This window comes from Aotus nancymaae, unplaced genomic scaffold (assembly GCF_030222135.1).
Source record: "Aotus nancymaae isolate 86718 unplaced genomic scaffold, 86718_ANA_hifiasm-v0.15.2.pri h1tg000014l, whole genome shotgun sequence".
In the NCBI taxonomy this organism is placed as follows: domain Eukaryota; kingdom Metazoa; phylum Chordata; class Mammalia; order Primates; family Aotidae; genus Aotus; species Aotus nancymaae.
In genome coordinates, this window is record NW_026988425.1 from 87,047,834 (window position 1) to 87,071,165 (window position 23,332).

At 34.6% G+C, this 23,332-nt stretch overlaps 1 protein-coding gene across 9 annotated transcripts in view; it reads right to left on the bottom strand.

Annotated features, from left to right (window-relative positions):
- Nucleotides 1-23,332, bottom strand: part of MCTP1 (multiple C2 and transmembrane domain containing 1) — a 583,843-nt gene that overhangs the window by 168,164 nt on the left and 392,347 nt on the right. For all 9 annotated transcript variants that reach the window (XM_064376156.1, XM_064376155.1, XM_064376154.1 and 6 more), the window contains 5 exons: nt 11,849-11,951; nt 10,022-10,124; nt 9,581-9,682; nt 9,126-9,200; nt 7,018-7,137 (listed from right to left, as the gene is read on the bottom strand). In XM_064376156.1, the coding sequence (XP_064232226.1) occupies nt 7,018-7,137; nt 9,126-9,200; nt 9,581-9,682; nt 10,022-10,124; nt 11,849-11,951 (503 nt within the window). The remainder of the gene's footprint in view (nt 1-7,017; nt 7,138-9,125; nt 9,201-9,580; nt 9,683-10,021; nt 10,125-11,848; nt 11,952-23,332) is intronic.

The following is a 23,332-nucleotide window of genomic DNA, read 5'->3' on the forward strand; positions in this document are numbered from 1 at the left end:
AATTTAAAATGTGCTAAATGATGGCAAGAGAAGGGGCAAAGGAAAAATGAGAACAACTTCCTTAACATTCCAGGTTAGTTTCTTACTTGGTAAATTAAGTAACACATTCATAATTGTAAAGAATATTTGCACACCTAGTCAAAATAGGAAAACGGGACAACAGAAAGCATTCTGCTCCTATTTCTTAATTTTGACCTGATACAAAGGGGAATGAAAACACATGGAGAGTGAACTTAATGACTAAAGCATATTAATGATGGGATCTCTGTTATAATTTATAACCCTTCAGAAGAGTTATTATTCCTACTTTACAACATTTTACTAAAATAAATTCTATAATTAGCTCATTTCTTTAAACTTTTTCCTTTGCAAAATACTTTATATCACAATATGTTGCAATGGAATATGGTTTGCCATTTTGCTCTGCATGCCTGTCCCTTACAATTGAAATCAAAATTGGAAAGTAGAACATCCTTCAAAAGATAAGAACATTCGTTTAGGAATCTGGAGACAGACAGTGAGACATCTCTGATTTATTATAATTTTTTGATCCTTAGTCAACTCAGTTGTGAAATATTGACCATGCAACAATTTTTAAAGGGTCTTATAAAGGTCTGAGGGCTGAAACTACCAGATAAGTAATTCAAGAAGGAAGCTGGAAGTGAAGTGGGGCAGCATCCATACAGCCAGAAAAAACACACCGAGGCTTTAGTGTCCTCCACCATCCCAACTTTCATTCATAGCACCACTGAGGCACATGAGAGGGCTAATTCTTAGATTCAATATGGCATCATAGTTACACTGGTGATATTTGTGATTTTCTGAGTATAACATGGCACAATAGCACTATACATGAGAAAAAATGAAATCATTTTCTTTTCCGCAAATCACTCACAGAAGAAAAGTTTTCCAAATTACGGCACTCTACTACTTCCCATGTTACAGGACAAAGGCAGAAGAGCAGAGATCATAGAGAACACGAGTGTGACCTGCTACAGGGATTAAATTCTTCTTCTTGTAAATGTGAAATAAAATTTAGGAGAAAAACGCCTTTCAGAGAATAGCAGACCCTGTGGCTTATGTGATTATCTTCCTCCAAAAAGCAGAAAGCCCTTTTGCTGATATCTATTAAAATAAACAAAAAAGGGCATTGGCATCATTTAAAGTGAACAAAACACTGATTCAAGCCAAGTGTTGCATTGTAGATTTAGCAGATACAAAAACAAAACAAAAATAACTTCACAATTAAATAGGCCCACAAACTGAACTAGAACCTCACTCCTCAGGAAGGATTAGAGAAAATGTTTTGTTATCTGGTTTGCTACATTTCCTAAGATTCAGGGTTGATTTTAGCCAATAGTGACCAAACCTGAAACCTGGCTCACTTGTATATTATACTCTTTGGGGGCCTTTTATATAATTGCAGGAATTTATTTGCAATGCTTTGTGAAAGGCAATGCTTAGGAAAACCTAATTTACAATTTTTTCATGTAATTCTGGACAACATTTGAAAAAAATTTCTTCTCTGGAATTGAGATAAATTTGGGGAAAAAACATATATTTTGAGTAGCAATTTGATGTATTAGCATGTTCAGATAAATTGGGTGCACAATCTATTTACTGAAAAGAAAACTGTAACATAAGAAACTTCTAAGTGTCAATACTTCTTGACTTTGTAAAACAAATTTGGGCAACTTTAAAAATATATACTCTTTTAAATCAGTGAAATTTTATATAAGTTTTCTTCCCTTACTTGCACATTTGTGAGAAAATGTTTAACATAGCTTCTAAATTTCTATATATATAATTGGAAGTATTGCTTAGTAAGCTTAGTAAGTATATATGTCAGGTGAAAATATACATGAAGAAAGATGAGCAAAAGGCTTAGGAGTTTATATTTACAAAATTTTAGGGAAATTCATGAGTATCACAGTAAGACTATCAATTGTAGATAATTTTGCCTTTGTACTTGTTTCTTTGGTTTCAGGAGTACTTCTCTTTTGCAGTTGTGGAGAAAGTAACAAAACTTACATCTAAAACATTTCCAATTTCTGCTAGTGCTAAAAAAAATTGTAGCAGTAACAACAAAAACTCTTCCACAAAAATCATTTGAAAATTGCCATACACTTGAACCATAATTCTGTTGGTGTGGTAGTACTATTGTCTCTTAAATTTTCAGAATAGAAATTTCTGTTGTAAACTTAAAATGACCGTCACTATGTTCAGTGTAATTATCCTACATTTCATTGTGCCTTAATGTGAATATTAAGACTTAAAACTACAGGTGATGTAGACATGCCTTTGTTTTCACATTGATATTTCTTCTTAAGCAATTCTCCCTTTTTGATCCTTGATGATGAAAGCCACTTTAGATGTTCTTAGGGTTTGTAATAACTTTTAAAAAGTCTATATGTTGTTTAATAGCAGTAGACTTCCTGCACAGGAAGGAAGTACATGATAAGATGTCTGTAGGAGCCTATTGTCTTTGGTCACTGTATTACATTCCCATTGCCTCTGCAAGTCCAGTTCCTCCTCCTTTGCTGTGCTTCCTCCATTTTTTTTAAAAAATCACTTGGCTATACAGAGCTGCCTCATGTCATTCTTTGCATACATCATCTTTGTTTTTTCTCTCTTCTGCATAATGGCCCAGCTTTCTGGGAGTAGCTGTTGTCCTGAACGTGATCTTTTACTAAAATGGGGATTGAATAAAGGTGAAGCACAAATTATCTGGAAGCAAAGGAAAACCAGGCATTTGAAAAGGACCCAGAAAAAAAAAAACAAATAATGAACCAGAGTGGCTTCGATGAATTGCTGTAGAGGGAATTCTTGGTTTTGACACAAAAGGAACACATGAATACCAAGGAAAACCTAGGGAGAGAATCTCAGTAGGAAACCTGCCTCATAGGCTGCTCAGGACAGAGGGCTGAAGCCAGTAGCCCTCCAGATATGAATAGAAAGAAATGTATTTTATGACTAACAGTTAAACATTCAAACATGCCGTTTTCGGAACACAAGGTACTTCAAGGAGTTGACATCCCTTCATAATTCATGTTCATTGTTCCTCTAAGTAAAATATGTGTCTCCCTTTAGTTATTCTGTTAGGAATTGTACTTTAAAGGCAAGAGGACATTTTTGATAATGCACATCTTAAGACTTTTCATTAAAGTACCAAATTTAAATTCTACCTTTTTGTGCACTCTGACATTTTTGTCTGGCATTTTCATTAATTTTGCGACATACATAAATGTAGCTGAAATGTTAACTGATCAATACTTTGTCTCTCTCATGTAGCACTAGCGCTCCGTTCCCCAAGGACCGCACAGCAGAACAGAAATTAAATGTGTAAAATATCAAATGTTAATGTTAAACACAGCAGCACTTACTGTATAACGACAGAAAAGGCTAAAACAATTCCAAATGGACAGATGGTACCACAAATTATCTACAATCACATTTAAAGATTAAAGTTTGTCCTGTAAAATAATTCTTTGACGCACACTGAAGTGTGTCCTTTTACTGATAGCTCAGTTGTCCAATTATTTTTGTGCTCATTACAGTGAGAAATGACAGTACTGAAAAGAAAGAGAAAATGTGCACTCTTTCTTCCCCCATGTTGCACCCACTGACATCCACAAGAACACAAATGTCTGGTCAAGAGCCTGATGAAAATTAGGCCCAATTTATGAGACATTTCCATGTCTACAATAGATGATTCCCAAAGACGAGCAGTGCCTTCTGTACCACACATGTCTGTGTTCATTCTTAGGCAGACAATATTCACAGTAAAATTTTAAAACCGAATGCACTGCACACAAAATAAGCACAGGCCCAGAAACGTGTCTGCTATATTTTATCCATCACCTTCCAGACCAACGCCTGTCTCTAATATCATCAGCTGGCTTTGACTCTTCCCTATGGCAGAGAGGTAGTGTTAAAGTTGGGGCTATCCGAAGCCTGCATTTCTTGTGCTACTTTAATTGACATAGGGATTTAAAAAAATTGTTTTCCACTTTTATTATTCTACATTTATTTTTGGATAGTAAGTAAATTAGAAAAGTTAAAATAGAATAGAAAAAAGGCACTTAAACATTATGAAGTTTACTGGCTTGGGCCTAAAACCAAGCCACATGATAGAAATGCCTGTGCTCTGTGAGGTGGCCGCATTTATAAAAATGTGGGCCAAGTGGAACCGATATCATGATAATAGACCCGTGATCCATCCACAGGGCATGATGAGAACAATATGTCTGTAACAATGGGGTGCTGCTCATACCTTTCTCCTAATGGAAAGCTGTTCTTTTCAATAAACTGGCCTAAAAAGTCTCTAGTTATGCAATGAGATCGTTGAAACATTTCATTTTTAAATATGTAACTGAATATCTATAAGATGAATAAATATCCTAAGTATTTTTTGTTTAGAACTGCTGTGATATTAAAATTACAAGGTATATATATATTTTAAAAGCTCTTTTAGAAAGGAAATAATATCTGCTGTGTGGCCTTGGGCAAGCTACTTAACCTTTCTGTGCCTCAGTTTCTTCCTTCTGTATAATGGAAAACTAACACTGTCTACTTCTCAGGTTGTTGGGAAAATTAAATTGGCTAATGCATGTAAAACAGTTCCCTGACACATAGTAAGTGCTTACCAAATATTAGTGGTTGTTTTTATCATTATAAGGAGATTTTTATGTTAGAACTTAATCAGAGGTTAGAATAAATGATTGATAAAGAACTATGAAGTAGTTTATGAAAACTCCAGGAAAATTTGCTACAATAGTACTCAGCTATGTTTATTACAATTTAATAACTAGCTTCATTAGAGCAAATCCTTATTTATCTGGCATCATTGAAGAATGAGTTTCTACACATAAGAAAAAAATTTAGATTAATTGATTGGTACATAGATTGATCAACTGATTCTACCATTTACACTGGGAGCTTACTAAGTGCTAGAAACTGCAGGTGATGCTGGAGGACCAGGCTGAAAAGGCAGGGTTCCCATTCTCATAGAACTCCCAGTGCAGGTATAATAAATGACATTTGGTTTTGTTATTAGTTGTTTTAATCACATTCAATAGAATGTGATTCAGAGCTTCTTTTTTCCAGTGAAACACAGGTAATATTATGGGTTCTTCTCCAAAGTACTCTTATTGTGTGTTCACATTGTAGTTTGTGTTCTCTTTTTTCACCATCAGTGTCACCAGGCCCTTTCCCACCTTTATTATGCCTGACTCCCTCTTTTTTTTTTTCTTTTTTTTTGTTAAGCCTCTTGCATTCAGCTTGTATTTCATAGGACTGAATCCGTCAGACGCTGACTATCAGCTAAGAGAAATATTATTACATTTCTTCTTCAGGGAAGTTTGACCCCCTTACAGTGGACACATGCAAGTAATATCATGTAAATGCACCTAAGTTGGTCAGAATTTCAGTATCTGATTTTTTTTTTTAGAATTAAAAGGAAATTGCAAAAAAGGCTGCCATCTTGAATTTCATTCTACGAGAGTGACCTCCAGAAGTCAGAAGTTTATGAAGACTTACACAATACACTGTAACGCTAAAGTGTTCAAAATGAATGTTGCTGAACAAATAACACAATTATATACATTTCTCTGTTTCCAAATTTTACAAACAGCTGTGAGAAATGATTTTGGAAGAAGTGAATCAAAAATGGCAGCATGATCTTTTCAGGAGAAATTTTTTTTTTTGCATCTGTTATATGACCCCATAGAACCTGGAAGTGATAGTATAAAATAGACATAGAAACTCAACATCTTTTTTCCTCAATGTCAAAGAGCCTCTTGGGTAGGGAAAAATCAGAATAAAATTCACTTAACAGTACCACATATATTTATTATGAGAAAGAGCTACAAAAAGAATATTGAGAGAGAGAGAGAGAGAGAGTTTTTTTTCTCTAAAACTTAATGGTAATGACAATCGCTTTCTTTAGGGAGACAACAACATGTCTATGGGAAGCAGGCTGCCTAACTTTCTGGTAACTTACAACACAAAGGGACATACACACTCTTTGTTCCATGTGCTCAGACATTAATGAGAGTCCCATACAAGGCCTGAGAGGAAGACAGAGCTCAAAGTACTAAACAGATGTGCATACGCTCATTTGAATGGTAATACTAAAATGTTGATTTGTTACTATAATTAAGGCTCTTCTTGTAAGCCCCCATAATAAAGTTGTATTCTGCTAAACTGGCAACTATAAGGAAGCATAAGGTACTCATATTCGAACAAATATGAAAATAAAATAAAGGATTTCAAAAGAACAACTCTACTTAAATTTCAAACTGAAATCCTGAATAAGCCAAAATAATGTGAGAGAAGAAAATCCCAGCTAAAGCTCAGAGCAAAGTATTCTTTTGGATTTTCTAGCTCTGCCAGTTGGTCTCATCAGCAGTTTTTAAATAATCAAAGTAAAAGGCCACAAGACGAACATATTAAAGGACTTTCTGGATCTATCGAATTCTCACTTGTGACTTTTTTAAAAGCTAGAATCTCAGAAATAATAAAACATCTCTTAAATAGGTCACATCCACTTCCGACTGAATCACATGTTAAAGCATAACCAAGCAGCATTATAGCATTCTGCTACCAATGTTTTTCATATCTTGAAATAAATAACCATAGAACAAATAAAATCAAATTGAGGATGGTCAAGATTATTACTATTATTATTTTTCACATGGAGGACTTTTCTTGGCTGTCCTATTGGGGTTTAGAATTATGCAATATGTAAAATTTTACTTTTTAACTGTCACAGAGAAAATGATACATTGGCTGAGATGTCTTGCGTTCCGGAAATCTGAGGGGGGAAAATATATTCTTAGACTCAGACCTTGTACAATCCATCAGGTTCCTGCCCACGGCAAATCTGTCCAGTCAAGTCTTAAAATAGGAGTTTTAAAATGGCCACATCAACATAACTGTTACTATAGCCACAGAAACATGCAGCTATGATTACTGAATTTAATGAATAACAATGTAAGTAATACAGTATGATCATACCACAAAAGCAGCGAGACTCCTTGGGGGTGAATCCCAATCAAAGCAACTATTAACGTAGTACGCAGCATTTACCAGCACCATAACACAGCGTTTCATTCTGATAAAGTTTCTTAGTAGCAGCTGTAAGGAAAATGAAAATATTATTATAATCTGCAAGACTAAAAACCATCAGATATACTGCAAAATTCTTCAAGCTTATTGTGACTTAAAAGGATTCAGAAAGTTAATAAAGTTACAAGAACATACCAAACAATTTGGCTCAGAGTTAAAGAATTTATTTCTGAGGAAGTGGAAAGAGCTGCTTTTTTAACTAAATATAATTTTAAAAGTAATGTTAACATGTAGGTTGAACTACCTTTGCTCACGAGAAAAAAAAATTTCTAACAGACTAATTTTTTTTCCACTTACATACTATGTACCTTTATTAATTTTAAACTCTTAAATCTTATTGTGGTTTTAAGATTCATAGAATGTTTTAATTTCAAGATATTTCAAAGTGAAGTTGGAATGTGTTTATTTAGGGTCTTACAGAAAAACCTATCCAGAATTGCTTTCTTATAGACAACAAAATTTTTTCACCATTTTAGTGGAATTCCTTCCATTCTTACTATCATTCTATCTATGTATCTATGTATCTATGTATCTATCTATCTATCTATTTATCTATCTAATCTATATCTCTCCCACAATAAATTTAACGTATATTTTCTCATTATTTTTTTCATAATTTTGGAAGTAAGGAAAAATGTATGGTAACCAAGTACTTTACAAAATCTCTTATTAAAACAAGTATATGAAAATTGATATAATTAGAAATTAAAATTTAAAATTAAGGCATGACTACAACTGTAAAAAAGAATAGCTCATGTACAATTTGATGATTCAAAAATACCATAGCTCTATTAATAATTAGAATAATTGTATGTCTGCAAGTTAATATTGTGCTATTTTCAAATATACTTCAATGCTGATATGATATTTTAAAGAAGTAGTTATCAAAGTTTACTGAAGTCATATGGAAAATATATATATGTGTGTAAATATAGACACATGTATGTGCATGCCAGCTTTGACAAGTTGCTAAAATTGAAATTCCTCGATGGCAAAGTAGAGTCTGTCTATTACTTTCCCTTCTTTGCTCCTATCACTTTACATTAAGAACTACTTTTATTACTTTTACATATAATTGTGAAGAAATCTTATTTATATTTCTACTTAGATATTGCATTTGTAACTCATATACTGCCTTTAAACAACCAAATACTCCATTGTTTTGCTGAATTTATTAGACTAAAAGTAAAAATATATTTAGGCTTCTAATATTACAAAAATTATGAAATATTTCAAAGCACAAATATGTTTAGTGAACTTTTTAGCTGTAACAAATACATTTTAGTTTTGCTCTGTGAATTGGATGTAAATTTTTTTTAAGGGGGTGGTTTAGCACTTTTTAAAAACTTGATATTAAGCCCAATTAAAAATGATAAGCAATAGACATCAAGCTCAACTTAAATTTCCTTCATGATAGAAAAATCAGATTTCCTGATTCTAACTTTCTTAGCTAAAAATAATAAAAGTTTACTTCTGAAAGATCATAGTTAAAATCTAATTAGCAGGAAGGTTTCCCTTAGAAGATGGAGCCCCCTCGCATCTGGATTAGAGGGAAGATCTTATGCTGGGCTCACTTTACACACACCTGCATCATACCTGTGGGTGGTCTGGACACATATTTGAACCTCAGCTTTTGGTGTTCTCATTTTTTACACATTCCATGGCAATCAAATTGCATTTTATGTTCAAAATGATCATTCTTTTGCTAACATATGAATACATATCCATTATATGCATCACCTACAGTATCCCCTTTCCTTTCTGACCACCCCCATCCAATTTATTAGTTTGGTATTGTCCTTGTTTGATCTTTTAAAGAAAGGAAGGAAGAGAGAATAAGAAAGAATAAAAGAAAGCGCCATTTTCAATAAGTAGATGATCAAAAATTCCAGTCTCCCCCCCTCCATACCTTTAAAGTTTATTTGAATTTACTTAGATGTTTTACAGATCTAATCAGGTCTTCCCAGAGGGATTAATCTTTTCTTGCTTTTTTTTACCTGTTTAGAGAGTCTGTTTTCCTCTTCAATGTACTTCTGTTCTTTGGGTATTAATGTTCGTAAGCTGGCTTTCACCTATACATCAACATATGTGTCTGTTATGGATTAATATATTACAAATGTTTACAAGTTTCTCACGCGGTTCAATCTGCAATAATCTCTAAAGTTTCAAAGTCCTGGCTGCTGTGCTCATAAAATATAAATGTATACAGTTGCACATGCATGCGCTTCCCTTTCTTATGCCGGCAGGCAGCGGCCAGAACACAACCGCAGCAGCAGTCGCCAACTAGAACAGAAAGTGTGGGTGTGCCAGGCAGTGGCAGAAGCGTATTCTCCAGGATACATCAAGGTTTAGAGAAAATGAGGAATGACAGAAATTCTCTACAAATCAGGAACAAAAGCTTTCATGAAACTGAACTCTTTAGCAGTACAAAAAAGCCAAAGTTAAGACTTACAGCATTAAAAATCACATCTATTTCAAGATAGATGACCCCCTTTGTTGGCCCTGTCAGCTGCTTGTTTTTCAAGACGTAGGCTTTCTGTTCACCATTTTGAATCTGCGGGAAAAGGACATGACAGCCGTCTGTCTCGCGGTCTCCACTGAATACACTCCCTCAGTGACCTTTGACCCCCAGCTGCTGAAACTGACAGAGAACCCAAAACAACTGTGGCAATTCTGACAAGTACCTGTTCATTACCAGGATCAAGTCTGTCAGGAAAAATTAACTATCATGGGATTCAACATGGCCGTGAATTGAGTATGTTAAAATTTTTAGTGTTCTTATTACAGACCTTGGTTGAGAAATGACAGACACAGAGCTAAGAGTTTTCTTTTCTTTTTTTTTTTCCGTGAGCAAAAGCAACACAGAACAGTGTGTCAGGTGAATAAAACTTACAGACAGCAATGGTATAGCAACTTTGCCCAGAAAGTCAGCACTTCGATCCCGATCTTCATCATAAACTGTCACTTCAAGAACTGAATGGATATCTTTAATGTTGCTGCATAATAAATATATGTAAGAAAAAAAGATTTCATCAGTGGGAAACAAGAACAAGAATGGTTTTGAAAATTTAGATAGCTCCAGCTGATTTTGTGTGTGTGTTTGTATGCATGCTATTTGCATACACACATACACAAGGTAGCTTGGTATCTGACAGAATTTCCCATAATGCACCTAAGTCAACCACAGAGATGGTTCTATTATCTGTAACTTTAAACACCATTGTAATTTCAAGTTATCATTTTTTAATGAAATATAATTTCCCATCTGAATGGGCACAGAATAAGTTATTTAAAAAACCAAGAAGTAGCACCGGTAAGTTTTAGACTTTTTCTTCTTCTAATTATCACAATTCATACCTTTTCATTACCCTCACATAAAACATCACCAGGTTTGATATCAACGAGAGTTACAGTATATTTTATATAATTATTCTTTTTTTATAATAATAGGACATCTCTTGTTTGTTTATAGCTCTCACCAAATCATTGACTTAGTTTATGTTAGATTTATAGTAAAAATTCACAAGCACAGAAAACAGAATGGAGAAAATGTAACATATAGTTATTGTACCACCCTGGAATTTAGAAATTAAGTAGTGTTCCATTATGTTCCAAAGACAACATATGTTAATAAACAACTGTGTGAGCTCTTCATATTTTTGTTTCTGGGAAGTAAGTGCAAATTATTGACAGCATTTATTCTTTGATCAAACTGTTTACCAAGAAAACATGAATTAAGAGGAAACAATAAAATGAATATATTCATTACTGAAAAATTGCAACCACATGAGAGGAGAGGCTTTATCAGGGCACAATCAATTAATGGCTTTGATAATAATCAAACCTATTCATTCATTTATGCATTCCAGAGAAAAATACTCTCTGCAATCTTCTTAGGAGTACAAGTCTCCTGACCAGGCTTTTATCTCTTACAAAAATGTGGAATTCCTTAAAAATACATTGGTCAGAAAGTTAAAGCTGATTAGTTACTGGCTCTTAAGCAGAGACATAATAAATTAATGAAGAATTTCACAGTTTTTCATATACAAAAAAATAGAAGTATGTTAGAAAACTTTAAAGAAGTACTTCTGTTTGGAGAATTCTCCTTTGTTCAGAGTTCATTTCAAAAGCCCCCTTTAAAAAACCGAACATAGGAGTTACTATAGTGTAGCATTCGCAGCTTTTACAGTGTATGATTGAAAAGATTTACAAACTTTTTAAAACAAAAGGAAAATTAACTCAAAGGGTGTTTTGGTATCTAGGACAATACTTAATATTCTCATTGTGCTAAAATGAAAAGAACCAAAACTAAAGCATCTGCCTAATTCGAGACTGGATTGTTTGCTGATTTCAGCAATGGAACAAATAGAGCTTTGTCTTCCTTGGTGTCAATGCAATTGGGAAGAATTTCAATAGAAAGTATAAAAGGAAGAAGCACTATGGCGATTTAGTTAATGGGAACAAAATCCTTAGCCAAATCATATAAAAGCACAGTTTTAAAAAATGTCTGTGAAAACAAAGAAAAACGCCATATACTTTCCCCCAGGTTTCACTTTCAGGAAGGTAGGAGGAAAATTCATTGTTGCTAGCAAAGGCAGGCCAGACGCGTTGAGTTGTGAATCAGTTAAGAATAAACACACGCATTAAAAAAAACAACCCTCAAAAATACATCGAATTTAACACAATTTTGGATTCAGAGCCCAAAGCAATGCCTACTTACAATGTGAAGACTTTGTTCCACTCAGGATTGAGATTTTTGTAGACAGTATGTGTTAACAGTCTATCGTTGTTCAGTTCTACCACACAAAATGGGTCACTTTTTCCTACAAGAGATTTTCAGTAAATATTTTTAGCATAAATGGTACCCACAGTTCACAGTGTCAAGATGATGACCATATCTCTTTTGCAAAAAGTTTTATAGTAAACAAAAAAGTGAAGTACAATTTTAAAAATTAAAAAAAGAAACCACCATCAAAATAGAGCTAGATGTAACTGGTTGATGTTAGCAATTGTTATGATTCATAGCAATTTAGAGCCTGAAAAAAATAAAAGAGACAAAATTATATAGCTGGCACTTCAATTTGCAATTTTTTAAAACAAAAATAATTCTATAACTGGCAATTATGATGGAGAATGTGATGCATGTCCATCTCTAAATCGGTTTTTACTGAAATCTGTAAGAACCATCTGAAAAGTTCAGCCCATTTCCTCTAAGGCATATATTTTTTCCAACTCATCTGATTCACTATTAACTTGTAGCAGGAATTTCTAATCATATTTATTTTGGAAAAAGTACTATATTGCAGAATTATAATATTTTAATTGCACCAAGATTGAGTTACTTTCTTCTGAGATATCTATGACATCACAAGAAGGTAAATTAGACCCTCTGAGGCAGAAAAAACATCTACCATTTGAAACTAAACATCAACAACTAATATGTATGTTAAAGAGCAGAATCTTTTTTTTTTTTCTGTTCACTGAAAATAAAGGATTTGGAAGTTATAATCTGCATATAACAACTCCGCCCTGCCATACTCAAATCTCATCCTTTAGGCAATTTCATTTTGTGAAGTCCTCAATATTTTTGTAATGTTATGCCCTGTATTATAAGAACCCATAAAGTCAGAGGCTCTATGGGGGCAGCATTAATGATATTAGTGCAGCATGTAATTTGTTTGATACCTTATACAAATGACAATGAAATCAATATTTAGACAAAGCTGTCCAGAGGTCATATCTTTTAAACTACAATATTGATTTAGACTACATAAGAGGTTAATGTGCATATTATTAACTTTAATGATAAAGAATAATTGTTTTAAATGCATTGTGAATTGTAGTCACAGTAGTTTACACTTCTGCAAAAGCTTAAATATCACTGAAGATTTTCAATTAAATTTTAATGGGAAGGAATTCATTAGCTATCAGTGACAGATAAGCTATGTATTCCCATACAGCAGTGTATTTACTTTCCATATTGCAATTCTTAAAATGAGCTGTACAAACTTTGACTCACCTTTAATTTAATTTATTAACTTTATATTAAAAAAGAGATTTAATATGTGTGTGTTAGTTCAGAGGCCTCATATACCCCAGGATAACTGCATAATTTAACATCGTGGTAGTCTTCTCAATTTTGGGCCTTGAGAATAATTTTAAATAAAGAATAGAGCACTACAAGAGCACCAGCTCTTATAGGTCTGGTGAAAATTGTACATCTGGGTGAGGATCAGTATTATCTTTCTTCCGCCAATCTTCTTTGTCCTCTTGCCTACATGTTACCACCCTCACTTTCCCATGAAAAATAGTGTTCAAAAAAGAATATTTTGTTCATCAAAACACATTGCAATAGGTTTTATTTGGCACATCAGCAACTTTATCTTTTCCCATAGAATTCGGATATAAGCATAAACAGGCAGATTCAAATGGTTTTCCAAATCCAGTTAAATGTAAGATACTAGGTAACACCTTTCAAAATAACTGTGCCACATCTTAAGTAGTTAGTAGGTCACAGACATAGGAAAAGCTGGGTAATGTTTTGACTGTTGGTTCACTCAACTGACAAATATTTATTACTTACCATGTACCAGGCAGTGTTCTATTTGTTGGGGAAACAGCAGTGAATTAAACAATTTTTTAAAAAATCCCTGACTTCATGGAATTTACATTGAAGAAGAAGACAGACAATAAATATATTTTACAGTATCTTAAGTACTATGGGGAAAAATAAAGATGGGAAAGGTAACAGGGAGTGGTGGTATGTATATGCAATTTCTAAAAGGGCTGCAGGGAAAGTTGTGACATGCAGGCAAAGAAATGAAGGAGGTGAGCCTTGGCTGACCCAGAGGAACTGTCTGTGGAAAGATCAGAGAAGTGCCCGAGCCAGGCATTTCCAGGAACATCCAGGAAGCCAGTGTGGCTGGAGGAAGGTTTTGGGGAGATCGGATGGGCAGGGGATTGGAGAGGCAGTAGCAGGTGACACAGAGGGGTCTAGAAAGAGTAGCAGGTCTCTGAAAAACCTTGGCTTTAACTCTCATTAAGCGGGGAGGTTTTGAAGGATTTGATTGAGGAGTGACATGCTCTGATGGCTGCTATTTGGAAAATAAGGTAGAGAAAGGACAATGGAGGGGTAGGAAGAAGAGTTAGGAGGCAATTGCAATAATCTAGGTGGTGGGACGTGGTTAGATTCTGGCTATATTTTGAAGGCAGAATCGTCAGGATTTGCAGATGTCAATATTTAATTATCTAATATACCCTCATATTATTATCTGATGCTGAAAAACAATTCATTGAGCTTAGCCAAGCCAGTTATTTTTTTTTTTTTCCCAAGGAGAATAAGCATTCAACAAGATGCTCAGACCAGATATCTCTAGAATCTGACAGAGAGGAAAGTGTGGGTTAAGGAGAGAGCAGGCAATTTATGATTATTTTCTATTCATCTTTTCCTTCTGAAAAGTTATGTTTTTACAGTTATCAGTAATGGATGCCAACATCAGATCTTTCCACACTATGTTATGTTTGACTTATTTAGGAAGTATCTTCCTGTCACTGCATGATTCAAGGGCAATTAAAAATTAACAGCAATTTCAATCAAAATAATAGTAAATGTATAATATCAAATTCTGTAAAGTTTTACCACTAAAAAGCAAGGAATATGGTTGTATTTTTATAAAGTGACTACACACGGTTAAAATGCTTATCTGGTTTGCCAAATAGTGTTTTAAATGACTGGCTTTTCAGACCTAAATTTTGCAGGCTTGATTATCTGCCACTTAAACAAACAAAGCCAATCAGAGAAATACTAGTGATGGACCTAACCAGTAATTATCTCCTTAATTATTCCTTCCTTTTATCCTTTTATCATTCCATTTAGGCCCTATGATAAGCTGCTCTGCTTGCTGAGAGTACCTGGGTTGTGGGGTTGACTCTAGGATGAAGTTGATGTCTCTAAAGTGCACTATATTCTGCAAAGTTCCAGACAGTGATACAAAGCAGTCCTCCGTATAGTTTTCGTTCAATACCATGTGGCTAGAAGCGCAAAGAATGAAGGCAGCATCCAAAATTGAAGAGTATTTTGCTTCTGATTACTTTTGAGAGCCTAAAAATATGCGAACACAGATTATATGATCTCTTGTCTCCCTCTCACTCATTTTTGTCACAAGACTAAAGCAGACCTGTGGGTATCAACTGGCTCTTCCTGAAGCCCCATTATTTTGGCTATAAAGAGTCAATCCTTCTCCTTAGACATGCTAGAAACTGGAGAATTTGGTTCAGATAGAAAGTAGAAATGGTGGCAGTGCCGGGTGAGGGCAGGGTGCTGTGAGGTTGATTGCTTTAACCACCATGACAGCTAGGAAGGAAATCAGTGTTCCTTGAGGACACGGCAGTTTTCCATGTTGACAATTTTCTAGAGAGAAATAGGAAGGCTTTTTGAAGCATTCATTACTTATTGAGTGGCTGCTCTGCTCACCCCAGAATTTTAAGTATCATTAAGACATAGTCTAGCTCTCAAGGCATACACAGTTTCGAGGACATGATAGACATGTAAATACACAATTATGATGCAGAGTTGTAAGGACCATAATAAAGGTAAGTGAAGGGTGCAACAGGAGCAATGAGAAGGAGGCATGTCATTCTATAACTCTAGAACATAAAGAAGGAAGGGAAGCAAAGACTTTTCCAGTGGCTATGACTCTGGTGATTCATGGTGCTTGTACAGCTTGATCACAGCGCTTTTAAAAGCAAAGGACAATGACATAAAAAATAGACTGACATTTTATGATTAGGAATATTTTGCTTAATTGTATTTGTATATCCCTTTAATAATCTCTATAATACAAAAATCTAGATATGTGTTACCTAACTGCTATAAACTAGATACATAAAAATATTACATTAAGACTGATATATTTATCCATAATCTAGTTAAATTCTAAGGGCTATTTTTTCCTATGGATCTTTATTTTTTTTAAAAAATCTCCCATGAGAATTAACATTAAAGAGACTCTTTTACCTTAACTCATAAAACAGAATCTATAACAGAATTTAAAGCATAGAGTCTATTGTCCCGATCCTTTTTTGGGGTGAAAAGTCATTCTTACAACAATAAAACAAACATCAGAATTGTCTCCAATGGGTGTCTTTTCTGGCAATCTTCAAAACAGCACCAAGGATTAAATGGGGTGCACTGACTGGCTAATTCTCTCTCACTCTTAGTCCTTGCTCTTTGAGGTCGCAACACTGACATATTGATAAAGGACTGTGGGAAAGTCTGTACCGCCCCTGCTCACTTGCTACCTGTTTTATGGGCAAGTGGACGACTTCAGTTTGTGCAAACTACTGGTTTGTGCATTAAAGTTACTCAAAAGATACTGAATGATATTCTTGCTCCCAGAATAGAGAGTTAATCCTGATCCACCAGTGGTGGGCTTTGTCCGGGGTCATTTTGCTGCTGACAAGTAGCACAGTTTGCTGGGTGTGATGTGTTATAAAAATGTGTGTGTATGGGGACCCAGTGACCACCTCTTTGTTGCCATGTCTGAAAACACAGAAGGCTTTCAATAGAATGGAAAGCAATTCATACCCATGGGGGCCTTTTATTTTAGGCCTACCTTGCACAAATTAGGTTCTTTTGTTTAATTTTCTCAGTTGCCACAGTTTGAAATGACTATATTTTAATCTTTTTTTAAAAAAATAATCAAGGTTGCCATCTGTCCCTTATAGAAACTGGAATTTCAATCATAACATATAACAATATTATAGTTGAGGGAATTCCATAGCGTCCATCAGAACAGAAAGCAACGTATGTTGAAGACATCTTCCAATCCTCCTTTTATCGTTGGAGATGAGGCTTTGACCTTATCCTTTTCCATCAACTGACCTAAACATATTTTAAACATCTGACTAGTAGAATTACATTAACTCACACTCTTAACTAGGTCCCCACTGGGTCTGATTCTGGGACTGAATAATAATAATAGGGGTTCTCTTTTCTCACTGAGTTGTGAAGCAGATTTCATTATGGCAAGAAAACTGACACTCCAGCTGGGCGCGGTGGCTCATGCCTGTAATTGCAGCACTTTGGCAGGCCGAGGTGGGTGGATCACCTGAGGTCGGGAGTGTGAGACCAGCATGGAGAAACCCGTCTCTACTAAAAATACAAAATTAGCTGGGTGTGGTGGTGCATGCCTGTTATCCAGTTGCTCGGGGAGACTGAGGCAGGAAAATAGCTTGAACCCAGGAGGCAGAGAGTGCAGTGAGCAAGATCGCGCCACTGCACTCTAGCCTGGGCAACAGGAGTGAAACTCCGTCTCAAAAAAAAAAAAAAAAATTGACACCCTAGAGTTGTGGTGGTTTTCAACCTACTAGATCTAATACTTTTTTTCATATTGAAGATTTTGCAATGTCCTCTTTACTATCCTGAAATAAAACTGACCCATATACAATTTCAAATTTTAATATAATGTCAGAACTCTATTATAAAGGAGGACTAAACAGAAAGTTGTTTATAATAATATCATACATTGATATATCCAACAAATATTTATTGAGTGCCTACTATGTTCCAGGCATATGAACAAAAAAGGGAAATGTCTTTGCTATCTTAGAATTTACTTATAGTGGGAATAGGGGAGAAAGAGAATAAATACCAAACATAGTTACTAGATATATTGTATGTTAGAGAGTAATACATGTTAATAAAAAAAAACAGGAAAAAAATAAATTAGGTAAAGGGGTTTGAAGAGGGTAGAGGAGGGGGCAGTTCTTATAGATTTAATTGGGGTGGCTGGATTAGGCCTCATTGAGAAGGTGAGGTCTGAGCAAAGAACTGAAAGAGGTAGAGGAGTAGCCAAGAAGAAAGTGGAGAAAAGTGAAGAAACATTTCTGGAGAAAAGTGATCCAGGTAGAGAAAGAGCTAGATCAAAAGCCTGGTGTGCTCGAGGCCTCTGATACCGGGGCAGAGTGAGCAATGGGAAGATTAGTAGATGTCAGAGGAGTAGTGGAACAAGGTCATTAAGTGCCTTGGACACGATCTTAAGGTCTTTGGTATATACTGTGGGAAATGGCAGCGATTTGCAAGGCTTGAATCAATAATACTATGTATTTCAGGATGCAATCTAGGTTTAGACAATCATGAAACAGATTTTAAACCTATATCAATGTCTATGTTTAGATGCAGGATTAAATTTTCATTGTGTAAATTTTCATTATGTAGGACATTTAGCATCCCCAACCCCAGCTACCAAACACCAGTAGTGTTCCCCAGTCATTGTGGCAACGAAAATTCCCTCAAAAATCTCCAAAACACCCAGTGGGGCAATACTACCCTCCCCTTAATGGATAATCATTGTCTAACAGCAGTAATTCTTAAACATTTTGGTCTTAGAAACTCTTAAAAATGATTGAGGCTCTCAAAGAGTTTTTATGTGGGCTATATCTATCAAAATTTACCATTTTAGAAATGAGAAATGCGAACATTAAAAATATTTATTAACTCGCTAGAAATAATAAATCCATGACCTATTAACATAGGAGTAATCAAACATTATGTAGCCTTTGGAAAACTCCATTGTACACTCATGAACGAATGAGAATAAAAAAGGCAAATAATATATTAGTATTATTATGAAGATAGTTTTGGCTTCAGATATCCCTTAAAGGGTCTTGGGGATCCCCAGAGGTTCCTGAACCACACTTTGAGACCCAAAGCCAATGGAAATAGGTAAAGCTCAATGTAAATATGAATTTATTTTCCTTGGGATCTAGAACTATCTGCAAAAGAATATTTACAGAATTGTGTGTAACTAGATGCATTCTTGAGTCTTAGAATTGAACCATCTTGATATATGTTGGGAAGCTGAAAATTTATGACAGAGGAATAAGAAATGAAAGGAGACAGATGAGAAACTGAAAAAGAAAGAAGGATACTATGGGATCTATAAAATGAGAAGAGGCCGTGAGAAAATTGTGCCTAAGCTTTTAACAGCTTAGATAAATTATGGTAAAAACATTTAAATACTTCATTTTCAATTCACATTTAATATAGAAACTATATGCAAGTGATTTGTTACAAGCTTAGAAACACAAAAGTTGTTTGGTCTAAAATGAGAATAAAAATACATATGAAGCTCCTTTGTTTTTGCAAGGCTTGTTAGATACTTTAAGACTTATAGTAAATATGTACTCAATTAGACCTTCCTGCAGAAAAGCATGAGGTTTCATATAAGCTTTCCTATAAGTAAATTAATTAGCTGGAGAGATCTTTTGCAGTGAAATAAAATTCTTTATGCTTAAAAAAATTAAGTACTCTATTAGGTGATTAAACCTTTTAAATGTATTTTTTAAAACTAATTAAAGGCAATAACTGAAAATTGTCATCTGTCAAGTCTTTGCCTTTAGAATAATGTGTCTCTTTATTTCTCTTTTGTAAAATATCTCATCCAGGAGTCTGTTATTCATCTTGGTACCTACTATAAGATCTCAGAATCTGAGGGCTTGTAAATAAATCTTAGAGGTCAAGTTCAAAACCCCATCCAGGGCTTGTATCCTCTCTGCAAAAAGGTGGTCCTCCAGGCTCTGCTTCGACAGTTCTAGTAATGTGGAAATCATTACCTCCACAAGAATCTTTAAATCTATTTTTTTTTTTTTGCAATTGTAATTTGTGGAAAATGATTCTTTACATTGTATATAAAACTATGTCTCTGTAGCTTTTTATATATTCTATAGTTTGCCTTCTGTAGTAATTAGAAAATCTTAATGAAATGATAGGCATGAAGGGAGGGTACAGCGTCTATCAGAGGGCACAGAGAGTACGTGATCAACGTTCGTTATCTGCCGTCCTCTGCTGGACACGGTGGACGGCTTGCTAAGCATCCATTCTAACTACTTGCTAGTGTCTCTTCCTGATCTATAGAGGACATAAAGCCTAAAGTGACATTTCTAGATTCCCTTGCAGCTAGAGATATAGATGTGATTTAGGTTGCAGGAATCAGATGTTCTTGCCTGTGACTTGCTATTACAATTCAATTAAGTGAGAGCACATGGAGTCTATTTTACTGCTACAGACTGCAAGCAGGAGTCATGTATCAGTTGTCACAGTGTCTTCCCAACTTGTTAATGTCAACAACTCCTTGGTTCTGCCATGCGGCTTTAATACTAACCTCTAGAGACTGAACTTAGAGTCTCTTTTCTTAGGCCCTTCCTGCCCCACAAAGATTCTGGATTCATTTAATACTCTATTATAAATCCCCTTCTGATTAAATTTGCTAGAAGGAATTTTGCTCTCTGGACCTGAAACTTGACGATTTTCCCCCTTGAGCTCTTATCTACACTCTCCTCATGACAGGCCTTTGGATGATTGACAAAATAAATCATATGCCCTCAACTTCTTCTTTTCTCCAGTACAAATATGTTGGTGGTTTTTGTGGAAAGATCTATATCAGCATGCCTGCTCTGCCATTTACAAGCTGGTGTGTGTGTGTGTGTGTTGATCATGGAAAAGTTACCTAACCTCTCCATGCCTCTTCAGTTTTCCAATTTATAAAGTGGGAATAACGATAGTCCCTAATAAGGTTGTTGTCAGATTAGTTATGTATGATAATTCTTGCATCAAGCTCAGGTTAGTGTCTGACATGCAGGGCTCAATAAATGTTAGTCGTTATTATTACTGTTATTATTGTCATTCCAGTGCTATTCTCAATTGACTTGATTTTAAAACACCAAATATACCAGTTGAAAATATATTCTGGTTAGTCAATGTCCTTCTTTAAAGAGTATTCCCAAACTGGATTCATACCCCAGCATATCTGATAAGTCCACAATAGAGTATCCCTCTCAACATTTCACTTTTATTCATGTAACAGAATTGATGTGTGTGTAATTTACTCTCATGGAGTTTAAACTCAACTCAAATCCTAAAGTCTGTTTTTTTTTCTATGATTAAAGCAAGATATCACTGTTTAGTACCCAGGAAAGAGTTTGGATTTATACTTTTTAAGAGTCATCTTGTTGAATTTAGCCTATTATTTGTCTGTAGTATAAGACTGTATACATATACTGGTCTCACATAAAATGAATTAAGTAGCCTTCTTAGCAACTTTGATAAGGAAGCAGTCAATTACCTCCTTTAAGTAATTGGTAAACACACCGAACAGCTTAGACCAAGGACAGAACCCTGCAACCCACTTGGCATCCCCAGTGACATCAATCCTTTAATAATTACTCTTCAGCCTTGACTGTTTAGTCATTCACGAGTCCAACTATACTATCATTTAACCCAAGTATCTCTGTAGTAAGGTTTTGTTTTTTTCAAAACCTAGTTAAATCCATATCCTCTCTATTTGTAGCATTTCCCGATCCACTGTTCTAGAAAATGCATTATTTGCACAATCATGTTGTACTGTAACAAAATACTTTTTAAAAGTTTAATTTTAAACAATGATTCTAGCATCTGAAAGTATTTCTTCAAGCACTGAGTGAAATCGTGGAGCTAGCCCTTTGAGTCAAATCGGCAATTTGCTATTTCTTTACTCAAAGGATCATTTTGCAATCTTTGTTCTACAGAACCTGATTAATTATTTTATAGTATTTCTTTTTCCCTCATTTCCCATTGATAGTGGGACCACCACTTTCTCAGCCCATAGTCCTTCACCTCTAGCGCATATCAAACCCAATTACTAATCTCTTTTGTCATCCCACCTATTCTTCCAGGGCAGTATCTTCTAATCATGTGACCTGCATATGAATCACACAATTTCTGTAATTCTCTTTAAAACGCTGGCTCAGATTCAGGCCTCATCAGCCCTTGTGCTAAATTATCATTTTCATTCCTCTTTTTGAAGATATTTGATAACAACTGTTTGGTTTTAGAAGAACACTTTTTCTATAATTAGAATTTGGCTAGCTTTTAAAAATGCAATTACTAAAGAAAGTAACTTTATTTCTATGTAAGATGTGGTGACTTAAAAGAAGGAAGAACAATGATTTTCTTTCTTTCCCTGTGATATTTTTACTTGTTTAGGCACATTTTTAGGAACAGATTTATATAGTATTAATACGCTTATCATGTATATGTACATAATATTGTTTTTACTGTGATAAGAATAGCAGGTGCTGTATATTTTTGAGGCATTATAAATTGGATAAAATGTCTTCTCATGGTATACTATCTGCTTAAAAGTCTTTGATAAGCATAATTATTAAAAAGCAAATGGAACATTAGCTTGTATAATGAAAATAAAGCATACTTTGCTTGAGAAATGTCCTATATATTCTGTGTTAAAACTTAGGGTTTTTGTTTCAAGCAATATAATATTCAGATGTTAAGATAGTAAAGAAACTAAGAATATTTGCACAACCTCTCTTTTATTTGGTAGATTATTTTATCCTTGACAATATACAAAGATGAAGGACTTCCACTATATTTTATACAGTTCTTTCAATAAAATTATGTAGGATTTATATTTTCTGTTCTTCCAACATAATTTTTAAAGAATGATTGTAATAGCTAAGGCTGTATTTATCAGACATCATCAATTTTATTAAATATAATGATAGCAATTAAAGGCACATGCTATTAATTCAAACTGCTACAATTCTACTTTAAAAAGCAACTTAGCAACTTCTTCCAATGGAGCAATTGTATTCTACAGAGCACTTGAAGCAACAATTGCATATGTCTTAAGCTATTTGCTAGAGTAACTCACCAAAAGTTAATTTTTTTGAAGGACAATATCTCGTCTATGTCATGTATATGTGCTTGGTATTTCTCCAACTGTATATAAAACTTTCAAAGATCAGACTTGCCTTTTTCTGTACAGCTGCCTTTTCATTTTCTTTCTCTGAATAGACCCATAATGTTCAGGGAAAATATCAAGAACAATAAATCCAAATCTCTGTATAAAATATACCTTCATGACACACTCAAGCTGGAAATCACAGGAACCAATAAAAATGCAGGCAGCCTCCTGATAATGAGGTCAGAAATACAAATAAATTTACTTTTAATGAAGACTGGAGGCACAGTAATCAAAGTGTTAAAATTCATTTCATGCATATCTCATTTGCTTCTTAGCTGATATTTACCACGCAATTCTGTGAGAAAGTAGAGGCCTAAGATGCTCCAGATAAATGGCTCAATTAATTGTACAGAGGTAGACCTCTTTGAGCTGAGCCAGAGCTGTGAGCTCTTTATTAAAAGCAC